Genomic DNA, 12008 nt, shown 5'->3' on the forward strand with positions numbered 1-12008 from the left:
CACATTGATTTTACTGGGAAAAACTAATGTTATTGAATTGCATGAGATATAATTAATCATTCTATTTTTATAAAAAGGGTAATAGAATGGAGCATGGTTATCAATCTATCATAAGATATGATAGTTATAATTACTTTTTTGTACTTTTCTGAATGCACCTATAGCAAGTTGAATTGTATTTGGATATATCTAGCAATAGTTACTGTATGGAGGATATTGAAGTGGTGGAAAAAAGAATACCTGTTGAAAATATTTTACCATACACTCAAAACAGCTTGTTCAGTGTTTGTTTTAGTAGCTATTTTTCAAGAATAGTATGAATCCTATAACACGATCTATCAAATAAACAGTTTTAATACATAGACATAGTTCATGTATTGAATTCACATTAATAGTAAAAATACCCAGAGCCAGATAACATCAGCTGAACCAGGACATAAAGAATGGGTCCTTTTCCTCCTACAGAATATTGATATTAAAATAGACTTTTAAAATGTATGCTTTTTTTCTCTTGATGGTAAGATAGACTCTATTATGGCATCATTGTTATTATATTTTTTCTGCCTCAGGTTTTTGACTTTTGTTAGAGCACAGGCAGCAATGAAGCACATGAATACCAAACAAAACCAACACTCCAGTCCTTGCAAAATCATCTCAAGGTTTCTGTTGTGTACTTATGGTGAAATTATTATGGGTTTTTCTGGGCACAATTTCTTCAGAGGAAACTTTGCCATTACCTTTATCTGAGGCTATGAGAGTATGACTTGACTAAGGTCACCCAGTGCATTTCCATGTCAAAGTAGGGATTTGAATCCTGTCCTACAGAGCCATATTCCAACACTCAGACCATGACATCTTATTGACTGTCTTGGTACAGAACTTGTTTAAGAGGTTAGCAGATAGCCACTCTCTCTTGGCATCTCAAAGTAGATAGAAGACATCAAAATATAATACAGTCATGCCTCAAAGATTATGAGATGTCAAAAATCTGCCATATCTGTGTGAAATAACATTTTCATGAACAAAAATATGCACTCAACATAGAATATATTAGTCTTGTGCATTTCGGCTGAACCTTGGTCCGTTTCTGCTGGCTGGATAGCAGTAGACCCCTATATCCGTTTTCTAGCACCTCCCAAAAATGGGTGGGTAGACAGATAACCATTTTTGGTCCGTAGCCAAAAAATACGGCTAGATCCGGCAATGGGGAACTTACGAGGCTCCCTTTTCATTCCTGGGAGCCTTTCCTTTTTTCCTTCAAGGGAGCCTGGGTGTCAGCAGTGGGTTTAAGAAAGCACCCTTTTTTGGAACCTTTCCTTTTTTCCCTCCAAGGAAGCCTGGGTGTCAGCAATGGGGTTAAGAAAGCACCTTATCTGTCCCATTATGGGGGGACTTCCCACAGGCTCCCCTTCCATGTCCTTCATTAAGAGCTGGTTTAAAAATATCAGAGTTAAGATACCACTCTTTCTGTGACTATTTTCCTTCTGTCTGTGAAGGAGACTGGGTTTAATGCTTCGTTAAAGCTATTTCTATTCCGGGGAGAGGCACTGCAGGCAGGCAGGCGCTTTTTCTCCTTGCAGCACCTCATACAGCTTCCCAAGGCATTTTAAGGAGGCCCAGGTAAGGAAAAGTGCTGACCTGGAGCTATCCACCCTGGGCTTCCTTTAAAAAAACTCTTTTTTCTCTACTGTAGACCCTGTCTGTAGTGGGCACACTTCAATCTTTGCTTCATGTTTAATGGTTCCTTAAAACTGTTTCTACTTTCTACTCTAGATGAAAAGTAACTAGGTGGTAGTAGTTTTCAGAGAATAAGGGTTTTCTTTTTGTTTGCTGGGATTAGTTATAATAATTGTTATCTTTTAGAAGTATTTGAAGGGAAGAAAGGGAAGGAGAAAGAAAGCTTAAAGAGTGACTCTCAAATGCCATCCCACACGTCCCCAACTCCCAGTCAGTCCCACTAAATAAAAAGAATCAAGAAAATAAAGGAAAAGTAAAAAAAAATATTAAACTGTTATGCCGAATAGAGGAGAAAGAGCCAAGATTGACTGCCATGTGGTCCCGTTTCGGACTGGAGTCCATGAGGGCTGGGCCCTGGCCGTTACGGTCACCCAAACAAACCGAAGAAGCTGGATTGGCTGAAGGAAACAAACAAAAATGGATCCGCACCCAAATCTAGAATATATGATGATATTGTCTGGCTGAAAATTATGAAAAACAAACTTCATGCAAAATAATTATAAAATCATATTCTTGGACGTTGATATTTATGCTTCACTAATATAATCTTATATTTTATATTTTAATGATGATGATTAGACTCCCATCTCTAATTTAGAGCTGTCTCTACTACATATTTACATGCCTAGCAGAAAAAGTAAACATTTCAGAAAAGGATGTATTTGTTTTGTTAATTTTTTCTGATATTTTGTGACGGGGAAAAAAAATCAAACATGGACTGTAGAACATGTTATTATAGCATGAAAACAATGTTTAAGATACAGTGTTCATGTGTGAAGTTTAAAACTGCAAATAAAAACATCTCTAAAAATCTGTAAGTCCTCGATCTTGAATCTGTGATCAACCTCCGATGGAAGTTAACACAGATTCTTAGAGACATGTTCTATCAAGGAATCTCTAGTCCTTTAGCTTGGTCATCCTTCATAGAGTCATACTAGAGGACCTAGAGATTCCTAGAGAGGACATCTTAATTCAATCGTTGAACATTCAAACCCACAAAAGTGAAATCTGAAAAGAGAGAGGGCCAACTGTATGCTGATTTTTAAAATATATATATACAGTTTTTGCCCTTAAAAATGTTTTCACACCTATGGCTTCAACATTTTCATAAATGAGCTGTGTTATAAAGAACTATAAAATTGAGAAGGTGAATCAGGACACTTCACTGGCAGGAAGGCTCCCATGCGTATGCCAGAGCTTTTATTCCCTCAAGCATGGAAAGATCCATCTTATGGTTAATGTAAATCCCAGTATTGTGGGAAAATCAAGGGCAAAATAAAATAAAAATTAATTCCCACATGAATACTGAAGACAATAGAAATATTAAAAAAATAGCAGTATAACCCAAGAAAATTTCTTTATTTTTGTTTCTTTTCCCTCTTTTTTTTTTTTTACGAATTATAGGCAGAACCAGCAAATTAATCTTTTGTATCAGAAGATAAGGGAAAATGAACTACGGGCCCAGCAAGCAAGACTGGGGCATATTGTGAATTGTGAAGACTCTTACGTGAGTACTTTCCAGGTGAGATGTGATTTTTTTATTTGTAGGTATTGTGTCTCATGAAATGAAAGTCCTCAACATATGATACCCAGAAGGAGAGCCTTTTTACTTTGTATCACATAACAATAAAATGGTTTATATGAATATTTTATTGATGAATCAAATTATGCTGGAATATATATTTAATGGAGGGATCTCATTGTTTGAAATCAGTTTGTATTATTTCATATCTGTTCTAATGTCAAAACTGGTAACTTGCTTTAAAAGTATTAAGTTTAAACATCTTGTATACAAAAGTGACTGTTCTGTTATGCATATTGATGAGCTTATTACTATTCTATCATGAAGGATCTGTGTAGCTGCATTTCTTTAGAAAGTAGACTATGCCATACCTTGAATAGGTTTAACTGCAATACTATCAAAATCAGTTCATTGTTCTTCTACATTGCAATTATGGTAAATATACAGTAAACGGCATAGTCTATTTTGTGTCCCAGTTACATTAATGTGATTAATTTTTTCCTTGATTGTAATACTTCATATTGGAGATTACAAACCTAAACCTTTCAGTTTTACAGGACTGAAAGTTCTGTTCTTTGATCAGATTAGAATATACAGCAACAAGTTCTGATCTTTCTATTAAAAAATACATAGCTAGAAACTCTGAATCAAAATAAGAATGTTAACTTAGTTTTCCCTTTGAATGCTGGTTTTCTAGGAGTCAACGCTGCCAAGCGTAGGTAATTTAAGGTTTTCCAGAAGTTTGATTAAAACTCCAGATAGCTCTAGACAGCATTGTCCATGAGCAAAGATGATAGGACTTATGGTCCAGCAAAATATGGTAAACAGGATGTTCCACATTCTTGCCAGTTGGTCAAGAATTATTCTGTCTATCAAAACAACAGTAGTTTGTTTAAACGTTTATTGAACATAGACAGTTAATAATTATGGCAATATCAGCAGATGGTTAAAAAGAAGAAAAGATTCAGTGGACCCCTGGTAACCGCTGGGGTTTGATTCCAAGACCTTCGGTGGTTTTAATAAGATCATATCAGAGTCAAATAATGAGTAAAGTTAGTAAAAAGTGAGTAAAAAGTTTGCTTTGTTGGATCAAATCAGGCAATTTAGAGCAACAACAACACAAAGTAACAGTCACTGTAGGTAACAGTCTTTTAAGATAGAGTGCCTATTATCAGAATCAAGTAACTCAAAAAGAATGCTCAAAGTCAGAAAGTTGACTAAATATAAATGTGTGGGAGACAGATTGACAATGTTGAGGTTTGTAAGAAAAATAAATGAAGAATGTGCAAGAGTATATGAGCAACATCACTGCCATAGGATACATCTGCAACCATGATCAGAATAGCTTCTGACAGAGCAGAATACTGTTGTGATCTGATAATGGATTCAATTTTTTAACAGCCATTTATTTCAAAGAGACTCTGACAACAAATTATTTGAGCAAAAACCGGATATTTCCAGGGGAATTGAATTAGAACCAGGAAGTATTCAACAATTTAGAGAACAGGTGCGACATTTTCAAGATTAGGTAGTATTTGAATTTACAGATATTTTTCAGTAGATGGAAGTGTGGGTTCAGATTTGCTTCTCCCTATACTGTATTTGTTCTCTTACCGAAATGACCAACCATAACTTCCAGATGAAAAACTTCCCAGGTGAGAAGGTTGAATTTTATTCCACCAATGTGAAGCTACTAGCAGTGTTTTCCAAAACTCACTTTGTCACGTTCATTCTTCCTTCTATTCTCTGTTTTTTCCTTGTAGCCTCAGTATGAGAACACAGCAATGCAGCCTTCATTTTCAGAGAGATCTCCAACCCATTGTGAAAGGGAAGAGCTGGAACAAAAGCTTGCAATAGTACAAAATAAAGAGCTACAACTCAGTGAATTTTTGAAACAAATGGCAAACAAAGCTAGTGAGGAAAAGAAGAAGATGGAAGAGAAGGTAGGTCTGAAGTTGATGTTACAAAAATGAATGTATTGCTGTGACCGAAATACTCACTTTATCAAACCATCAGCTATTTTTAACGCTGATGCTCATTCGTAGCAGCTTTTTAAAGAGTGCTACTTATGACCCATCAAGATAATTCTCTCTTTTTAAACAATTTCATTCATCTGAAAGAAAATCTGAAAGCCTTTGACAACAAAGAAAATCTTATTGTTTTTTTCATTGATGTTCTACTTGAGTGGAATGCATCTAGATTTAATTATTTGGATAACAGTATCTTTGAAATCAGTTGCACTGGTCATGAACTTCCATAATCTGTATTTAGTCCATTCTTTTGGAAGATGGGAGAAAAAGAAACTAATTCGTCTTGCTACCTTCTATTTTTTCTATCTGTGGTTAGATTATCATCTATTATGTTGTTTTAGTTCCCACCCACAGGTGCAAGAAATACAATTAAAGAGGCATTGGATTAGTGCTAATGTACTACACATCAATGCATATGTTGTAGCTTCTTGTACTGTAACAATAATACTGTACTATTAAGATTCAAGGAACAGTTTTATGAACTGCAGTAATCTAAATCTTGATCTAAAATAAGTATCAACATCCTGTGCTCAGTATAGAACATTATGGTTATGCTAGCTAATTATGTTTGATATTCTGGTTCTTAGTTATGCAAGACATAATTGGCCTACCCATTTCTTAATTTTTTGTTCTTTTCTGTTTTTCCTTAATTTTCCCCCTCATTATGCCATTTTAAAAAGCACTTTGAAGGTATCACCACTGTTATTTCTCATTTGATGGATAGTATCTATCTATATATATAAATGAGTGATGGCATCACGGCGACCCACAAAACAACAAAACTATAGGCCCCCCAACCTCGAAATTTGACAACAAAATCCATCATCCATGCCTCTAGGTTGATACAACAAAAAGAAAAGAAAAATAAAGTCCTAATTGGGCTCGGGCTGTGGCGCAGGCTGGAGAACAGCTGCAATGAATCACTGCAATGAATCACTCTGACCAGGAGGTCATGAGTTCGAGGCCCGCTCGGAGCCTATGTTTGTCTGTCTTTGTTCTATGTTCAAAGGCATTGAATATTTGCCTATATGTGTAATGTGATCCGCCCTGAGTCCCCTTCGGGGTGAGAAGGGCGGAATATAAATGCTGTAAATAAATAAATAATTAGAGGGAGAGCAATAATTGTTTTTATCCAATTGCTGCCAGTTTAGAGGGCTAATCTCTGCCCACTTGGTCTCCTAGCAACCAACTCAGCCAAGGGACAGCCAGGGTTCAGTTAGGGGACAGGCAGATTTAGGCCTCACTTAGGCTTCTTCCACAGATTATCTAATTTGCACTGTACTTAAACAGTATTCTAGATTGCCTTGCATTATGTTGTTGAAGGCTTTCATGGCCGGAATCACAGGGTTGTTGTGAGTTTTCCAGTCTGTATGGCCATATTCCAGAAGCATTATCTCTTGATGTTTCATCCACATCTGAAGCTGGCAAGGCCATTAATGCTAATCAAGGTGATTAATTACAACATTCACACTGGCCTCCAACAGACAAGAGTTCTTTCTCCCACCCTGGACCTTCCACAGATATATAAATAAACCTTCCTTGCTTAGTTTTTCCAATATACCTCACAATCTCTTGAGGATGCCTGCCACAGATGTGGACAAAACGCCAGGAGAGAATGCTTATGGAACATGGCCATACAGCCCAGAAAACTCACAACAACCCTGCCTTGCATTATATTTCAAAGTACAGATTTTAAATTCGATTGCTTAAAAAGATCTTTGCTAACAATGAAGTTATCATGGCACAGGTATCTATGCTGATGTTGATCATTAGCACAATGAGGACATGTTTTCTAGTTAGACAATAATTTAAAGTCTTGAAGAACTGTGCCCCTGCTGTACCTGCTCCCACTAATAATAAATATAGTTATGGAAAATAATTGCTGTCTTAAAAGGAAAAAATGCTCTGGATAGACATGTGTTTAATGACTGCAAAACCATTCAGCCATGGAAATAGTGAGCAAAAGCTCTTAGTGTATTGAGAAGATAAATACTCTATTGTGATCTGTTTATCTTTTAATAAAAGCACTGTTTTACTTTATGCTGAAAAGTGAGTGCTGAGTTTTTTGGGGGAGGATCAATCTTGGCACAGATGTGTTTTCTGCCTCATGTAATGAAGCACACATTTTATTCCTTTTCTAGCTCAAAACCAGAGACAGGTACATAAGCAGCCTGAAAAAGAAATGCCAGAAAGAGTCAGAACAGAATAAAGAGAAACAAAGAAGAATAGAAACCCTTGAAAAGTACTTGGCTGATCTGCCAACACTGGATGATGTTGAAAGTCAAAGTAAACAGGTAATTAGTGTTTCGTGTTCAGAAAACAGAGAGCACACTTAGAGCTTTTTCTCTGAATGTATTATATAAACTGAAGTGCATACTATTGGCGGATAGAGTACTTTGATAAAATATAAAAATGACATATAACAGTTTGGAAATGTGTCTCTCTAAATACCATTTACATTTCACACACACACACACACACACACACACACACCTGAAAATCTCTTACATTGTTTGCATTTCATTGGATCTTGTACGGTTCCACTAGATTGTGCTCAAATATATAAATAAAATAAGTGCATTAGGGTTCTGTGGCAGATCCCTTTACCCAGGCTGGTTCCATACTCCAACCCCTAGGTTTCCTGCCACTCACCTTCCCCTTGTTCCCTCAATTATTCCCTTGCTGGATTGGGTTACTGGGTACCTTAAATGTCAACTTGGGACTATTGTGTGGTGTCTTTAATTTTGGCATATGTGTCCTGACTCCTGAATCAAGTTTAAATAACAACAAGAATAATTATATGAAATGCAATAGAAAATACCATAACCTCTACTAAACCAACCTTTAAGCTCCCCAAAACCATAAATAGTTCTCCTATCTTTCTCAAACCCAAATCCCTTTCTGCTTCTGCTTCAATTTCTGCCTGTATCAGCTCAAGACCCTGTCTGTGTCACCATCACACTGTCACTGACAGTTCAAAACCATGTCTGAACTTCACAGATGGAAGCCTCTGCCTTTTGATACATTATGTTCCCCCACAACTTCTCTAAGCCATGATTAGCCTTTACACCAACTCTATCCCACACCTCCTTCACAGGCTCTTTTTTATTATTGAAGTTGTTCAGATTGCACTACACGCTTTGTTACATCTTGCTATTGCAGAAATTATTTTACAGTTGCATCTTTCTTTTGTGATAAGGGAGATTCACCTTATTCAGGAGGGTTTTGGCTCCTTTTGTTCTTCGTTATCATAATATGCTAAAATGTATACATTACTTTTGCCATATCAGTTACATACATCCCTCAAAGAGGTCATGATGTTCTTATTATATATATCATTTGTTTTGAAAGTGTTTATAGTACAGAAGACTCAATTAACCAGCACCCATAGGGATTGTAGATACTGAATCAATGTAGTTTCTGGTTGCTTGAGAATTACTGTTAAAAATAGGCATAACTAATATTTTATCCCATATTATACTTTACCATGCACTCTGTATTGACTTGATATTCATATTGAAATATAATAATTAAAAGCAAATAAAGACAAACTTAATTTAATGAAACACAGTTTTATTGTATTACAAAAATTGATTTTATTTTAATTTTATTTAATATGTTATTTCTATTTTTGCCAGTTGCTTGAGAGTTCTGATTACTTGCATTCTCGTTAACTGAGAGTCTATTCTAATTAGAAAAATCTGTAGAACAAACCATTTGAGAGTATAAATCAATATTACAAACAAAAGCACTTTGTAAGTGTACATTCTGATTTCATGTTTTAATTCAGATATCTACACAACTGACCTTGCAAGAGTAATTATTTGAATCAGAAAATTGTAGCCCTAGGCATTTTATTCACTACTATCGAATTCAAATGAGGTTTTCAATAGAATTCATTATTATAGTTGGTTAGCAAAACAAGCATTTTTTAAAAAGCAGAATTTTGTAAATGGAAAATTGGAGTTTCAGCTTCAAAAATAATGTGAATGTAAAAATGTTTGTGGAAAATATGCCCACTGTGTTTTGATTTTTTTTTCTTGGCATAAATTATAAGTGGAGTGTTGAAAATGTTTTGGTTCCTGAAGAAATGTTTGTGCTGAAACACCCAAAGTGTGTTGCATTTCTTCCCATTTTTGATTTTCTCACCTTCACATATATGTATACATTTCAGTGTTAGCTTGACAATCGTATGTCCTAACCCTTGTGAATTTCACAATTTGCAAATAATACAGTAAGACCCCCTTATCCTTAGATTTGGCATCCATGATTTCACTTACCCATGTTCCAAAATATATATACGTCTTTGAAGTGTCCCTGAGCCTTGCTAGATCCTCCAGTACAATTCTATTCTATGCTTTCAGTTCAAGTACAGTAAAATAGAGAGTTTGCTATTATCCATGGTTTTGGGTATCCTTGAGATGGTGGGTGTGTGATGTTCTTCAAACATGGGTTCCTTCGAATATATTCCCAGTGGATATTAGGGTCATGCCATATAAGTCACAGGAAATGTTATAGAATGCCATGTATTTATTTATTTATTTAAAACATTTATATTCCGCCCTTCTCACCCCGAAGGGGACTCAGGGCAGAGCACAACGTATATACGAGAAACATTCAGTGCCAGAGCATAAAATAAACCTTAAATATACATAAACACTAAAATCAGTAGCCAAGCTCTCTCCCTTTGGTTTGATTCACTTTCTTCCAAAGTCGTATCAGTAGTGGGCATCTTAGCACAAATCAGTTCCTTCAGTTTTGCAAAACTTGGACAGTCAGTTCTCTTTATTTAAAATCAACCCCTTTGGTGGACATAGACTATGGCAAGCATGTCCTTGGATAAATATATTTCATCTCTAGCTTCAGGTTCTTGAAGAAAAGAACAAGCAGATGAAAGGTACTGTGGCTGAGTTGGAAAGCGCGCTTGAAGAGTCTAAGACACAAAATCAAGAAAAAGAATTGCAGCTGGTCTGTCAGAAGCAGAAAGAAAAGGAATTGGTAACAGCAGTACAAAGGTATAACCAATTGCTTTTGTTTATAAATGTTGCTATGTACAGTTTATTTCAATCCAGTTCTGTGTTGATCTAGTTATAATGAATGGGCTCAAATGACCTCTTATTATAACATCAACAGTCATATTGAATTGTAAAGTATTGTCTGTTATAAAGAGATTGCTTGATGGCCGAGAGAGTTCTGATGTGCTAATATTCCAGGTGCCTAACTAGAGTAGGTGACATTGTCAGAAAACCGATCTAGTTCTAAAAAATAAAGGGTATCAGAAATACTGCTAATGTATTTTCTGTCTCTGCTGTCATCATAAATTTAGTGGTGAGGGCAGTAGTTTTGTAACCCTCCAAACTAGTTTTGAAAAACGTTTGCTCCTCCCACTTGCTCCAGAGAGGCAGAAAAAAGAAATCCCTTCCAGATCTCCACATTGAGGAGAAAGCCTTAGAAAGCTGGCATTTTTCTTAAGTACTACTCCAGAGACATGTTCATTGGTGTTCTGAGTCATTGTAAACCCAAACCAAAAGAGGTTCTTTTCTTTAGCTGCTGGTAAGCGAGTAAGAATTGTATGCATTGTTGCTTAACAAGCACATGCTTAACAGTTTCCGACTGACTTGGACATCTCAGGAAATGTTTACAAAGAAGCCAAGCGCACCATTCATACAGTTTTTCCTTCCATTCTACCTGAGTAATGTGTAGTCTCTATATACGATAAAAACTGGCTGGATATTTACGAGGGTTGAATGAAAAGTAATGTCTCCACCTTCGTAACTCCTCAATGACTGCACGTTGCTTAAGTCGCAGGGTTCCATACTTCGCACTTTAACAACACAACCGTTCAATGCTAAGGCTTCCCCCCAAATGGAACTGTAGAGGAGAGTCTACTGAACAAGCCAGTACCTGCCGCATACCAGTACAGCCATCTGTTGAGGAGTTATGAAGGTGGAGGCATTACATTTCATTCAACCCTCGTAATGTGATAATAGAAGTGTTCTTTCTCAGGATAACAACATCCAGAAAAGTAGCTGTGTTAATTTGTTGCTTCCAAAACAGTTGGAACTTTGTGACCTTTAACAACCAGGAGCTTTACTATGACATAAACTTCTCCAGATACACTCATCAAGTTAGTTTGGGAATGTCCTCTAGTCCTCTCATAATTCAGTTACCAAACACAAGACTAAAGGGGCAAACATTCTTGTTCAGGTTGATTAGTAAAAACATCCCAGTCTGGTAACCAGACTTTATGTTGGATTTTGAGATAAAACTTCTGTTTACCTTTTAACTCACAGAGTGCTTTCAGCAGGCCAGTATATGTTGTTGTGAATGAGTCTTCTGAGGCTGCTAGTGATAATGGTAGGATCAGGAGGGGAAGGAAGAATCCTTGCGAGGAGGGCTCGTTGGAAGATTTACATAGGAAAAGAGTCAGGGAGATAGATGAGGAATCCTCAGATGAGGATTCATTTGCGGATTTGGAAGGGGATCCTGAGATGGAAATGGATGCTGAGGAACCGGTGGCAGCGGAAGGAGTTGGCATAGGCTGGGCACGGGCTCCGGAGGATCTTGGGGAGGAAACTGGGCCCATGGATGCTGAGGACGCAGGAGAGGCTTGGGTTTCTTCAGAAGCAGACCCCACATGGTCTGCCTGGAGGAATGAGGGCAATTCCGCAGGTGTGGACAGGGTTGGGCGTAGGCAGAGCGAATCTGACTCTGATGAG

General features: G+C 36.8%; 1 protein-coding gene across 2 annotated transcripts in view; it reads left to right on the top strand.

The window, feature by feature from the left end:
- The window catches only part of cep85l (centrosomal protein 85 like), a 146191-nt gene that overhangs the window by 116500 nt on the left and 17683 nt on the right, over positions 1–12008 (top strand). The window contains exons 5-8 of one of the 2 annotated variants that reach the window (XM_008120324.3): positions 3142–3244; positions 5023–5202; positions 7431–7583; positions 10150–10304. In XM_008120324.3, coding sequence (XP_008118531.2) covers positions 3142–3244; positions 5023–5202; positions 7431–7583; positions 10150–10304 — 591 coding nt within the window. Of the gene's footprint in view, positions 1–3141; positions 3260–5022; positions 5203–7430; positions 7584–10149; positions 10305–12008 lie in introns of both variants that reach the window. The other variant, XM_003215594.4, reaches the window with a different exon arrangement.

The sequence above is a fragment of the Anolis carolinensis genome, chromosome 1 (assembly GCF_035594765.1).
Source record: "Anolis carolinensis isolate JA03-04 chromosome 1, rAnoCar3.1.pri, whole genome shotgun sequence".
Lineage (NCBI taxonomy): Eukaryota > Metazoa > Chordata > Lepidosauria > Squamata > Dactyloidae > Anolis > Anolis carolinensis.